The sequence below is a fragment of the Bemisia tabaci genome, chromosome 5 (assembly GCF_918797505.1).
Source record: "Bemisia tabaci chromosome 5, PGI_BMITA_v3".
In the NCBI taxonomy this organism is placed as follows: domain Eukaryota; kingdom Metazoa; phylum Arthropoda; class Insecta; order Hemiptera; family Aleyrodidae; genus Bemisia; species Bemisia tabaci.
Window position 1 is genome coordinate 24,911,521 of NC_092797.1, and position 15,069 is coordinate 24,926,589.

General features: G+C 41.4%; 1 protein-coding gene across 1 annotated transcript; it reads left to right on the forward strand.

Annotated features, from left to right (window-relative positions):
• Window positions 1-7,112: 7,112 nt before the first annotated feature.
• On the forward strand, window positions 7,113-8,027 carry LOC109036662 (uncharacterized). The gene has a single exon (XM_019051012.2). It carries the CDS (start codon window positions 7,208-7,210, stop codon window positions 7,973-7,975), a length of 768 nt encoding a protein of 255 aa, XP_018906557.2. The 5' UTR covers window positions 7,113-7,207; the 3' UTR covers window positions 7,976-8,027.
• The last annotated feature ends 7,042 nt before the right edge of the window (window positions 8,028-15,069 follow it).

The window sequence follows — 15,069 nt, forward strand, 5'->3', positions numbered from 1 at the left end:
AAAAATGACTCAAGTATTACCTAAAATCGTGGCTCAGAATATACATGTCTTATTACTTACATTAAGAAGGCAACACATCCTGATATTTTATCCGTGCGCGAAAGATGATGATTGGATCGCGTTGATACAACTATTCGTGGTCCGTGGATGTCCGTGTCGCATGTTCAAGAATTGAAGGCGCCCTGGCTGTTTTCTCCCAAGCAGCAGTCCTTATGTCTCTTCATCAATTCGTAGATACCCACACCTCGCGCTCAAATGCTCGTCGCATTCGGGCAGCAGAGCCAGATCGCCTTTTGCTTTTTGTAAATGCATCCCGGTCATCCGGTCGTCCAGCTCGAATAGTTGCATCAAGGTGTTATAATTATTGTAGCATATGTTGCTTAATGTTTTATCACAACCTATAAGGTTATTCTATCTTCTATTCTCGATCTTGTCCTGAACCTATGTGCAAGTGCATAAACATAACAAGAAAGAATGCAATTTACTTCTATGAAATACGCCTGGCCTCAGTATCAGGAACTAGACCCTTTCTTGCGTTAGTGGATTGTATATGATGAGAACAATTACCATTTCTTCAAAGTTTCTAACTGCTTGTTTATGTTATATTTTCTCATATAATTTTAGAGACATAATGTTACATCCGTAGGTTTTCTCTCTTGCCCGGAGTCCGCGTTTATACTGTCAAGTAATGTGAAGAATCACAAAATAAATACAAGTGTAAACTGTATAGTACCATTGCATACATTTCTGTTGCGTGTTGAAGACTCAAAATTAAGGTAAAAGTTTCTTATGGTAACAGAAGGAAGGGAAAAGAAGTAAATACAACCGAACGAATACAGGGGAATAAATAAAATTTGACGTTTGAAATACGTAATTGGCTAATTAGCTGAAGAACACCATATTTACATACCCAAGCGAACTATCGTTGGTGAAACCACCAAAACACGTTTCTGAACAGTGTTTCTAAATCTCTGCTCCTATAGTTAATTTTTCAAGAGTATAAACAAAGAATTCTTGCATTTATTTTGTATCAACAATTTTTGAAAAAGTGAATAAAAATAATGCGAAATTTTAGTGGAATGACGATGAAAATTTTTCAGAGCAGTGAAACGTGACAAGAAGTATGCAGCGCGCAGTACCGCCCAGTAGGGTCAACAGTTGGATGTCGGACAGTGGCGTGGCGTGCTTTGCGATTTATCGATTGATCTGTCATTTAAACCTATGAAAAAAGATCAATTATCAGGGTGTTCGCAGCGAACACCTTAGTAATCGATTCTTTACCATAGCTTCAAAAGGCGAGATATCGATAATCGATCATTCACGCCACGCCACTGATGTCGGAGTCCCGAAAGTTAAAGCTCCCACCACTGCCAAGATCCCATGTAGCATTTTTCAACGGAAAAATCGCTATATATTATAGTTTCGCCAGGGTCACCAACATCTGAGCGATTACCATCGGTTTAAATCGCGCTTTTATCGCCCGGCAATTTATATCGCGATATTTTCGAAATAAGAATCGCAATGAATGGCGATTCAATCTCCATTTTTACCACGAAAATTCACCACGATTTTATCGAACGAGAAATTGCGATGTATAGCAGTTAATCGCCGTGTATCGCAATTTTTAATGCGATATCTGGATATATTTCCACCGCTATAATCGCGATAACCAACCGATAAAATCGTTATCCATCGCGATCACAGCCGTTTGGGACACAGTGGAGGATATCTCGTCTGTATTTTTAAGAAAATTATAAACAAAAGTGTCTGTACCCACTTACGTCATCGTTCTCTGTCCAGCGAGATGCTCGAAATGCCAATCGCTCCTTTTTCTGCACGGAGACGCGGCAACAGAGACTTTTTATGCGTGCACTTAGCGCGCTGTTGCCTTTCCATCGTCGGCTTAATAACCGCTGAGGCGCTTACTGACCGATATAAAGCCCCGTCGGAACGGGCAATTAGATAGATCAGAGAGAACCGGGACCATAAACCGGTCAGTTGCGCCTGCGCGGTGGTCATACTGGTGCGGCGGCTTACGGTACGGATCGGACGCGTGGCGCGGCACGGAGCAGACGTCGCGTCGCGTACGGAGTTCCTCGCCCGTGCTAATGCGTCGGCCACGATCAGTGGCGTGGCGTGAATTGCGATATATCGATTGTTATGCCATTTAAACCTACGGTAAAGAATCGATTATTAAGGTGTTCGCTGCGAACACCCTGTTTATCGATCCTTTTCCATAGTTTTAAATGATATAACGATCGATATATCGCAATTCACGCCACGCCACTGGCCACGATCCGCCGTTTTCCAGACGTAACAACGTAACTGCATTTCAACGCTGCAGAATTTCCACTTGGAACTTACCTCGGCCGGGACTCAGTAGGACATTTCTGGCTGAAAATCACACTGCTTTCTCCTTTGATCAATCGCCAAAATCGGCTAAATCTTGGATAGAAATTGGGCATATTTCTGCCAAACGGAACTATGTGCATTTTGACGTGAGCCCGTGATGCATACATTCTTAAGGGTTTCAAGGCTCATTCCTTAATGCACATATTTCCGTCTGGCAGAAATATGTCCAATTGCACAACACTGGAAAAAAAAAACACATTGGATCTAGAGTCCAGACTCTTAAAAGCATGCATTCTTAAGGGTCTCAAGGCTCATTCCTTAATGCACATATTTCCGTCTGGCAGAAATACGTCTAATTGCACAATACTGGAAAAAAAACACATTGGATATAGAGTCCAGACTCTTAAAAACATCGACAAGAAAAAATACTCTTGATTCAATCAGATTTTTGCTCAAATCAAGAACCAAGCCTAGCGGATTTCCTATTGATTTAAGCTTAAATCTGATCAAATCAAGAGTCCTCTTTCTTGTCAATGTTTTCAAGAGTCTGGACTCAAGATCCAATGTGCTTTTTTTTCAGTGTATATATAAATGTATATTATATTTTATGGGTCTCATGTCTTAATGCACATAGTTTCGTTCGGAAGAAATACGTCCAATTGTACAAGCATTTAAAAATATAAGGTTTCGTATTGAAAAACTCCATTTACATAAAATAAACCGTGACGCTAGACGCGTTTCGAGGCTGTTGCAGCCCTTTCATCAGTAGCTCTGATAAATTGAGAAACTCCTCGGCTACTACCACCTTTAATTTTACTAAGGTGCATTGAGTTTTTTAACACTAACCGATTCTTTTAAAATCTGAATTCCTCTATGTTTCTTCAGTCTCTATTTTATTTTTCTATACTGCGCAAGCATTTTCTCGTGTAAAATTGAATGGTTTGAATTAATTAGCAACCTTCGAATAGAGTTAAGTTTTTCTTCTCCCGAACGGAGGGGACAGATGATTTTTTTACATCTCGGACACGTAAGGCTTTTGTTGTGTTCGCACATTACGCAGCCGTTTACGATATTCACATTACTCTCAAGCTGATCGCAGGTACCATATGACTATTAAAGTGTTCTCGTCAGCGGGCTGGTTGTTGGAATTGATAGACAAAGATATATACAAAAAACAACCATAAAGGATACGGAGGGATCCTATTGGTGGAAGCGGGTGGTTGCAAAGGACAAAAGAAGTAGGTAATAGACTAACTAACGGGAGACCCTTTAGTCAGTCCATCACTGTCTCTCTAGTCTATAAGAACCAGCCATTCCAACCAATAGGATCGCTCATTTTTCCCTGTGTCTTCTTTGTCAATCGCTTTGTGTATCAATGTCAATAGTCAGCCTGCAGACTGGAAGCATGCCTGCTCTGTTAAGGATTATTTTCGCAACACCAGAACTCGAAATCTGTTTGATATTTTCGCATCGGTTTTCGTGTGCAGTTTCCACCTATGCGTCGACTGGGCGCGGCGAAAGTTCTGTTGCTTAAATCCCGACACCTTGCATAAGATTTTGCCGCTGCGCAGTACCGTCTTATTAAGCGGTAGTATATATTTATCCACCGTTTCCGGTATCACGAAACACGTGGTTTGCTTTAGCACGCAGAGGAGGGCATCGGTCAGGCATAAACTTATGGAAATTAACGGTTTAGCTTGGTGCACGTACGACAACAGCTGAAACGCGCGTTACACGGATGGCTCCACGTAATAACAGCAGCTGTCAAACACAACCCAAGAAACTCGGCTCAAAAGCGATGGAGTATTCGCGTATCATCCTACCCTTGATCTTTTAGATTTCCTGGTGTTTTCTGGGATTGAGAATTTATTGAAACATTTATTGCAAGTTACAAGATCCTTTGTCGGTTTTTTTGATGCGGCTCGATGTCCTTTTTATAGCACTTGTGCCGGAAATGTTGCCGGAGCCAGGAGTTGAGCTCGCAAAATTTTTTAAGGTTAAGTTGTCATCAGAACGAGATACAGCCTTTGGCTCAGAGTCCGTTTTCCTGACTAAAAATGTTGTTTCTACATGCTTCCAAAATCAATTGTGCGTTGATTCGCTTTCGAGGATATCAGAGCACTGGTCGCGTTAACAGAGGTGCGAGCGAAAAGGGAACCAGAACGCACATTTGCTGCATGTCACGCCGAATGTTGTATACGTGTGGCACTTGGGGCAAATTTCATGAGGATCTGCCGTCTTTGAGTTATCTTTACTTTTGTTTTTCGTAATTTTTGCGAAAGAAATGGCAGAAGATAGTGATGGATCCGCCATCTTTTGGGTTCGGTATAAGGGTATAAATCTTCTACCCGTCGGGAGAAGGTAAATTTTAGTCATAGAAAACGATCGACAAGACGGTAATAACTGATATACCCAAACCTACGTTAATCGCGCGCGGCAAAGCCCACTGACCTACAGAGCATGTTCCGAGCCCCACAGATGAACGCTCACTCTCCTCCAAGTGCATCTGACTTGGCAGCAGCTCAAGTTAGTAACTGAGGAACCCAAGCATGCTGCAATTATTTTTCCGCTAGCGTTTCCACTGTTTTCATTTCGTCCTTAACCAAACGAATGTAATATCTGTACAGGCTAGTGCACACGGAGAAAAAAACTTCGTGTGTGAGACCCGAAGTTGAGGTCTTATGGATCTCTGAAGTTTTCGGGTCACTTATATCTAAACACTTATGTCCAGCTGCCGAAGTTCGGGTCACACGTCTGAAGTACTCCGGTACTTACCGAAGTGCCTCGATGTCCGACCCGAACTTCGTCAGCTCGACCTCAAGTTTTCGGATGCGTGATCAGAAAACTTCAGAGATCCACATGACCTCAACTTCGGGTCACATGCACGAAGTTTTTTTCTCCGTGTGATAGAAGGGCGTAGCACGTCGCTTACGTAACATCTAGAATTTAGAGAGCCACGCGCGGATCAGCATTGTGAAAAAACTTAATTTCAGATGTCATGTGTATAATTGAATTTCCAAACCATCCACACTGTTTTGTAATTTATGAGAGGAGCTATAATTACAATTTACGCGCAAAAAATACAAAACAGCAGGATAGAGGGCGACTTGGGGACCCCTCTATCCCATTTTTTGTTGTCAAAATGGGACATTCCATGTAATAACGGTTATGGAGGTGTTCCGAATATCTTGCATGTCATATTCGAAACTTTACTTTACGTAAACTAACTTGCTTTTATACAACCTAACCTACTTTTATACAACTTAACCTAACTGTGCATGGTGAGGACAGCGGAATAGGGGGCTGGATACGGGGCTACGAGAGCCCCCTATCCCTAAATTAACGTTGCTCACTTGAATCCTTCCTTCGCTGTACTTCCTGAGGGTATAGAATGGAGGTAGACCATCTGCGGGCGATGCGAGGTGCCCCCTATTTCGTTTTTTTTGGGTTTTTTTTTTTGGGCAAAAACTTGGTTCTCTTTGGTTAATAGACGTTACCGTTTTGCCCCGTGGGTATCGAATACCCTTGGCTTGGGGTGGGTTTTACCGTTCGTAATACCTCAACTTTTTGTGACAAACTCTCAAAAAAAACCTTGGGGGTTTGCGATTTTCCAACGTAGTAACATTTATCATCATTCCGGTTAAATTCCTCATGTTGTTCGGCTTACTCCTTCGTCATACCATCATTCCACTTTCCCAACTCGAATACAGTTAAGAATGCGTGTGAGCTAAGGAGAAAGTAAGGAAAGGGTGAGGAAAAAGCAAGGCTTTTTGAGAATAGCTAAAAAAGGAATTTTCGGGAAAGAAAGGAAAAAGCAAGGAATTTGAATGATATGGTAGCAGTAGACGCCCGGATAATAATAAAAAATGGTGTATCTGAAAGTTCTGATGATTAGAAAGAAATTGCCACCATTTTTAAAGGAGAAGATGATTTAGTAGCTGAGTCATATTTTGTCAGTCTTTTTTTCTAAAATCTCGTTCTAAATCATCGTTAGAGCGAGCCGAGACTTTCTTCGTAACAGCACTTAAGGGCGACGTCTCGTATGACTCGCGTCCGAATTACTTTAAACTGGGGAATGAAGCAGCTTTATTTATCCCTAAGATCTGGAGGGAAGTTTGCAATTAAGCTATTTGCGTCTCGGAAGGAAGTGAAGACCACCTGAATAATGTTCCTTCCCAACCAAGCTATATAGTCTACCTCATTCACACTGTTCTTTTACAGGATTTTACTGATGTTCGCCGGGTGAAGGTGAGGAATGCTCCCATCATCACTAGATAATTTTTTCGCCAAGTGCACAATAAATTGTCCCGCAATATTAGGGTTATAACGTGAAATTTTTGATTTCAGCACTCCCTGCGTCATGGTATCCATGGTTACCTGGAGCAGTTGATAGGTTATAAATCACATCAATGAATCCATTTAAATCAATTTAGTCAAATGTTGACTTTCAATCAAGTCTCTAAAAAACAAAACAACACTTCAACAAAAACTCCTTTATAAGATTTCTCACACTTTCGAAACCTCCCGCTCTAATTTGAAAGTACCACCACCCGACCACGAAGCTTGGCTGTCCATCCGCAAGGCGGAGTCAGTGCAATCAACCTATAAACAACAACAATCACAATTTGAAATCATAACCTATATGAACATTCTTAACCAAGTTGTGTCGGAGTAAGTATACCTGCCGGAAATATCCCGCCAGACGACCCTTGTCTTTTTTTTGTGTTCCAAAAGTTTTTTCATGATATCATCAATGAATAAGCGTCCCCTTTCTCCACCAATCATTCAAATTGGAGTGATTTTTGTGTGTCTTCAATACGTAGTCGCGTTTTACCCTTCTCCTGACGAGATCAGTATGAGAGACGAAGAGACGTTTCTCATATCAGACTCTGACGAAGTCTTGGAGGAAGGAATAATCCCTGTCTCTGCAATGAATTTAGAGCCTTACGAAGGAGATCAACTAGTCCCTGTCTCCACTATGAATTTAGAGCCTTACGAAGGAGATCAAATAGTCCCTGTCTCCGCAATGAATTTAGAGCCTTACGGAGATCAAGAGACAACGCAAGGTCACGTTCAAGCGGACTCGCAATCCCCGACAACGTCACAATTAGCGACCGAAATCGTCCACAAGGGAAACATCACAACATTCGATGACGACCCTCAGATCGGGAGGGTGACGTTGAAGACTATATACTACAACGGAACGGAGTTCTCGGACCAAAACTACGACTACGAAAAGTTAAAATCCGAGTACTACGACCAGATCTCCGGAGAACTCGAAGCGGTGCCGAAGAACGCGACGCAGGAGGAATCCTTTTGGCGACGGAATTGGATGGCGCGTAAGGCGGTGGATAATTGGCGGACCATTCTGAAATGGTCGTTTCTGTCCTACGCGATTCTCGTGATACCACTCTGGTGCTGGCGCGGGTGGTGCTTGTGCTGTTTCCAATGCCAGTTCTGCTTCCCCGACGAGATCGTTTGGGAGGCCAAGCATTACATAGCCCTCAATCCGCCGGGAGTGTTCCTGGATGCGGACGGCAAGGAGATCAAATACACCCCCAGTCGATACGAGGAAGAAAGCTACCAAGTGTTGTATCGCTCTATTCACCGTTACGCAGCTTGAATGTTGTCTTACGAGGTTCTTCCCAGATCTAAGCACGCATAGGAGTATTTCCTCTGTGAAGAGGATAGGGAATACTCTGCTAATTGGAAATGCTGATTGCATCCGGATCGAGAATGTGGTGTAGGTGTCTCTCCGTGATACCTTCAGGTAGACTCTCCAAGAACTTTACCGTGAACGACCCGTCATCATGGGATGTGCGCCAGTAGTGATGAACCACACTAATGGTGCACTAATCGTTCTGTTCCGGGAAGTGCAGTGCTTCTTCGTGTGGTTCTGCAGGCCAGTCATTCAGATGTATTTATTTGTGAAAATTTTGTATTCATGACCCCTCCTGTGGTCCCGCATTCATTAAAAATGCGGCGTCAAATTCTGAGCATCAGTAAGGCATCTTTTGCTAGGCTTTTTTAAAGGCAAGCTTTTTATTTGCATGTATTTTCAGGTGCCATAAAGAAACACATTGGATCTAGATTCCAGACTCTTGAAAACATTGACAAGAAAAAAGATTCTTGATTCAATCAGATATTTTGCTTAGATCAAAAGGAAATCCGCTCAAATTAAGAGGCTTGGTTCTGGATTTAAGCAAAAATCCGATTGAATTAAGAGTATTTTTTCTGGTCGATGTTTTTAAGAGTCTGAACTGTAGATCCAATGTGTTTTTTTTTTTTTTTTTTTTTCCAGTGTACACACAGTATGAATCTATAAATGGCCGCTTGGAGCAATGGTCAATCAGAGGAAAGCATCACTGTCCTCCGATTGGTCACGGCTCCAGAGCAGCTAACAAATCCACTCATCCCTCTCAATGGCGGGAACTACAAATAGAAATAGGGAGACCCCATTAGAGCAGAATCGACGAACACCAGCGACGAGCTACCGGGCCGATGAGAGGTGCATAAAATTGGGCGATTCCGGATGAGGCTTCCGAATTGGCAATTTGTGTTGGTTGCCCGGTGCGGTGCCTCGCTCGAGATCCGCAATGTAAACGGAGCAGAGAGAAGCATCGGCGCATCGCATCGCAGCGGGGTTCGGGTTGGAGCGTTCGTTTATTGTCGTCAATGACACGCGCCTCTGAATTAACCATCAATTTAACAGCTACTGTTTAATATTTAGCACTCGATTGTACTCTCCAACCGCGGTTGCCGCACCGCTCCACGGAATATTTATTTATTTATTTTATTTTATAGTTGGTACCTAAACTCCTATGGACTCCCATAGTTGGTACCTATGGCGTTTGGGCGTCGCAGAGCGCGAGGCGGCGTTATAAAAGCGGCTTTATGCATGTACCTGAACTCCCTTTAAGGAATCGTACAAGGCGTGCAAATGAATCGGATACAGATCGTACCAATGATTTAAATTAGGCAATGTGAGAACGAAATAAGAAAATGACAGAGCAAAATAAAAAAATGACTATGAAGCGATGGATAAAGGCTAAAGATTTGAGAGGTCGTCAACATGGTCGCATGCAATCTCCAAGACAAATGCCCTTAGTTTGAGAAAGAAGACGTTTATTCCACCCCTCTTCAGTGTTTTTCTCATCTCAGAGGGAAGGACATTAAGTAGTTGAATTGATGCTGGTCTTATATTTGTTTTTGTAACAGAGCGAGTGAACTTTTCTGGGGTTATGAAATTATTCCTGGTGTCGTGGCTATGTGAATGGAATAACTCATTCAGATCAAATACTTACTTAAATATAGCAAGCAAAATAAAGATGAATTACTTTTCACCGGTAACGGTAATGCCAGTTACTGACAACTGATACATTTACGTCAAATGTGTTAAACATCACAACAGTGCTCCCATTTCCCGGCACTAGCTCCGGATTTTGGAACTATTGAGATTTTCCTGAAGTTTTACCGAAACTTTCGAAATGATCCGGATCTTTTGAATTTTTCCGAACTTTCTCAGAACTTTTGAAAAATCTAAAAGAAGTCCCGGAACTTTTGACGGTCATGGAGTAGGAGAAATGGGAACAAAAAAGTTCCGAATCCCGGAACTTCTGACGGACATGGAATGGGAGCACTGCATTTCAAGAAGAAAACTGATTGTCACTCTAATGGAACTTCAGAGCTCAGTAAAAATGTAATGGTATTTGAAGTGTGGAAATGCAATGCAATCTGGTGTTATATGGATACCCAAGATTACAAATGGACTCTGTACCAGAGAAGAATGTTCTTTTATTTTGTAAGCTATTTACAAGGACATTTTCCAAAATGGAGTCTTACTGTTACTGCATTACCAAATCAACTATAAACAGGACTGAGGCTGCATACTAAAACATGGTGCTAAATACTACTGAGTCCATTTTCATTAGCGCGGTAACTAAAAACTTGGATCCTATTCTTGAAGACGAGTACCATCTCAAGTAGGACCCTCGGAAAGTAGTGCTTCTGAGAAGCTAAAATTTTTGCTCCATTGAAATCAAAGCAATGATCTTTGAAGTCCTGATTTAGTGTAATACCGGTTTCTCCGCTTCATTGCACCAATGTAAAGATAATTTTTTTTATAAGTTTGTTTTGTCCGCCCGATGTATCCCGTTTCACTATCTCTGCACGAATGTAATATACCACATCAGCCAATGTGTCGATTTCCTTTTTTGCTTTCGATTTAGAAAGGTCGTTGAGCGGAGTACGTGCACAAGAAGAAACCTATATCTATTAAAAATTTCAGATACCTTTTTCTGATAATTAAGGCACGTAGGGTAATAAAATCAATCGGTCAAACTCAATTTTCTTTTTAGGCTTCACATAATGTCCTTTACTTTTTCTCTCGCACAATGCTATTTTAAGTACCCTGTCCATGAGGGGATGAAGATAGCAATTCCCAACTAAAAGTTTTTTACCATTCTGGATCGTTTCGGGTAAAAATTGCTGGTATGAAAGCCGTATAGTAGGTCATTAGAAGGAATTGGTATTCTTTACTTCTCAGTCAACAACTATGAAAAATTGGGAAGAAAAACCATCGTCAATGTCTTTCTTCTTCCACACAAAGATGCACCCTTGCCGATTCGGCAACAATTCCTCCTGCCATACTGCATCATCATAATAATTGTTGAGTGCCGCGACACTTTTACCCGGAGTGTCGTTCTTCGGTGCTGGAGTTGTACCTACATTTCAATCGCGAAAGTGTCCACCAATTCAAAGAGACTAACTCCCGCTTGAATCAGCGCCTCTTTCAGAAACCGAAATGACCTTTCCTGTTTCTAATTCGCGGAGGAAATTTAGTGAAAGTAAAGTCAATTCTTGGTGGTTCTATTTTGGAATGGTGCTCTGTTGCCAGAATTGGGGTGCTCGCAAATGTAGAAAATTAAAGATTAAAGCATCCTTCTTTTAAATTTATATTTTTTTTTTTTTTACGAACCATGAATAAGCAATGGTGAGCGAATTTCCGCGAATGAACGTTTCAGTAAGGAGATCAACAGTGCTGTAAAATTGTAAAATCGGAAACTTTGCTTTATAAAGCGCCTCGTCGAGACATCAACATGTGACAATCGAAGTAAAAAAAGTTGAAGGAATGACGGCAAAAGATTTCATAAATTTTTTTTATTTTTCACTTAGACCATTGCACTGGATTCGTCATCTTGGCATTGCAGCAGCATATTTGAAATTTACGAATAAACCCTTTACTTAACAAAGGCAATTGCAATTACAAATTTATGTTTTACATTGACTGCGGGTAAATTACAAGTGTACTTGCTGCACAAATGAGTAAAAATCGAGCATGAAGCTGTTAACACGCTGTGAGAATTAGATTTTACGCCGCTTCATGCTTAATTCTACTACGCTGACTTGTGAGCAAAGCACGAGTCTATAGTGGCTTCACCTCTCAAAGGTAGGGGGAAATCTAACTTAGTCATTGCTTCGCCTTAATCGTCGGAATGGTTTTTTAATGGTTTTATTATTTTACGCACTCCGTATCGGGATTTTGTTTGGGTCCTCGATGTCAGGGTTTTTTACAAGTCCGAACTCAGACGTTCTGAGTAGAAAATATGCGTATTCTATAAGGCCGGCTCTGACATGAAGTGCGAAAATTCCTTCACAACGCCATCGGTTGGGTCGCATGGTTGCGACTGAAAATGGGAAGGCCCCGAAAACGGCCTTTAAAAACGGAAAGGTCGCGAAAACGGCTGTTACAAATAGAAAGGCCTTCAACGAACGGCCCTCCATGCTCCTAAACTGATCAGTATCAACCGAAATAACCGAACATAACCATATCAAATAGGACAGGAAAAGGTGGGGACAGAGGCTGCAAAACACAATAATTTACGAAACAAGGGACGATTCGACCGGTCTCCCGGTCATTATCAATCGTCGAAAAAGAAAAAATTATAAATCTAAAAAAATAAAAGCCTAAAAAACAATGTTACCGGTCCCTGGTCATGGCAGCGAGAAAACAAGTTTACACCACCCAGCCCTGGATTAACCTTATGTCTTCTCGCTGCCATTACCAGGGACCGGTGACATTGTCTTGTTGCTTTAGTTTTTTTACATTTTTTAATTTTTTCTTTTTCGACGCTTCATAATGACAGGGGACCGGTCTAAATATCCCGTGTTTTTTTAAATTATTGTGTTTTTTAGCCTCGCCCCCGCCTTTTCCCGTTCTATTTTATACATATGCGCGTATGTACACTAGGGTGGCCCTTATTTTGGACTTTTTGGAATTTAATGAGCAGCACCCCCTAGATTGGTTCTATTTGATGTAAAAACACTGTAAAAAAAATTTGAGGCCTTTACGTCAAGGGTAAATGGTGCCGAAAACAGGGGAAAGATGCAGCGCGTAAAACTGAAGAAGCGCATTTTTACGCTTTTCGCCGATTTGACTGCCGTTTTTAAGGGAGTTGTAGATGCTCAACACCCATTATTGATGGTGTTTCTAACACAACTTTTTGCGTAGATTTAGGATATTTTAACAGATTTGGCCTCAGGTAATTACCTACCCCCCTTACGGTAGGCTAAAGTGGCCCCAAAACGTCATTTAAGCTCCCGAAATCGCTTTTTTCCGAAGTTCGGCGCTTGTTACGGGCAAATGCAAAGGCTTCAAGAACTATAATTTTCTTGTATGTGGTACAACTTATTCCGTAGATTAAGTATATTTTAACAGATTTGGCCTCAGGTAATTACCTACCCCCCTTACGGTAGGCTAAAGTGGCCCCAAAACGTCATTTAAGCTCCCGAAATCGCTTTTTTCCGAAGTTCGGCGCTTGTTACGGGCAAATGCAAAGGCTTCAAGAACTATAATTTTCTTGTATGTGGTACAACTTATTCCGTAGATTAAGTATATTTTAACATGTTTGACCTCAGGCAATTACCCCTCCCCCCTCCCCCGCCCTGCGCACAGTAGGTTGAGGGGGCACTGAAACGCGATTCAAGCTCCTGGAATCAGATTATTTCAAAGTTAGGCGCTCGTTACTTGCAATTTAAAAGACTGGAAGAAGCATAATGTTCCTCCACGTATAAAATAACTTTCAAATGCACAAATTTTAAGAAAAATACTGAGGAAGGGTGTAAAAAAAAACTTACAATGACTTTGGTTAGTCCGCTCTACAGTTTCTTCCGTAAAGTTGATTTTTTAACATTGGGAAAAGCTTTCCGATAATCGCTAACAACCTGAAGAATCCGTTGCCGCTCTTCGTCCGATTTCGTGAGTTTCTGGCTGTACTCTTCAAACAATTTAACGCCACGTCCGGCTGTGTCGTTGACAAACTTGATTTTTTTCACAATTTCGCGATTTCTGAGGTACTGAGGATTTTCGAGCCATGTTGATGGATCTTCTTTAAGAAAGTTTGACGAGAGATGGAATCGCTCAAACAATTTATATGACGAACAAGAAATAAAATTGGAAACATCTTTTCCTGAAATGTCTTCTGCTGATTGTAGTTTTGTTTTCTTCTCACCATCTTCGAGAGGGTTTTATTTAGATAAAGCAGTTACCATTTTCCGTTTGCACTCAACAGAAATATCTCTGTCAAAGAAAGAAAACGCTGCAGCTTCAGGGATCAGGTACTGTTAAAAAATCAACTTTACGGAAGAAACTGTAGAGCGGACTAGCCAAAGTCATTGTAAGTTTTTTTTTACACCCTTCCTCAGTATTTTTCTTAAAATTTGTGCATTTGAAAGTTATTTTATACGTGGAGGAACATTATGCTTCTTCCAGTCTTTTAAATTGCAAGTAACGAGCGCCTAACTTTGAAATAATCTGATTCCAGGAGCTTGAATCGCGTTTCAGTGCCCCCTCAACCTACTGTGCGCAGGGCGGGGGAGGGGGGAGGGGTAATTGCCTGAGGTCAAACATGTTAAAATATACTTAATCTACGGAATAAGTTGTACCACATACAAGAAAATTATAGTTCTTGAAGCCTTTGCATTTGCCCGTAACAAGCGCCGAACTTCGGAAAAAAGCGATTTCGGGAGCTTAAATGACGTTTTGGGGCCACTTTAGCCTACCGTAAGGGGGGTAGGTAATTACCTGAGGCCAAACATGTTAAAATATACTTAATCTACGGAATAAGTTGTACCACATACAAGAAAATTATAGTTCTTGAAGCCTTTGCATTTGCCCGTAACAAGCGCCGAACTTCGGAAAAAAGCGATTTCGGGAGCTTAAATGACGTTTTGGGGCCACTTTAGCCTACCGTAAGGGGGGTAGGTAATTACCTGAGGCCAAATCTGTTAAAATATCCTAAATCTACGCAAAAAGTTGTGTTAGAAACACCATCAATAATGGGTGTTGAGCATCTACAACTCCCTTAAAAACGGCAGTCAAATCGGCGAAAAGCGTAAAAATGCGCTTCTTCAGTTTTACGCGCTGCATCTTTCCCCTGTTTTCGGCACCATTTACCCTTGACGTAAAGGCCTCAAATTTTTTTTACAGTGTTTTTACATCAAATAGAACCAATCTAGGGGGTGCTGCTCATTAAATTCCAAAAAGTCCAAAATAAGGGCCACCCTAATGTACACCATGCACAAGTTGGACCACAAGTTCACAGAATTGATGAGAATTCGACCACTAAAATGAGTCGAAATTTTGGGAAACATTAGCAATGATCGTGATATGATTTTTAATTGAAGGAAAAATCTTAAAGCTCCGTCTCATTTATTCTC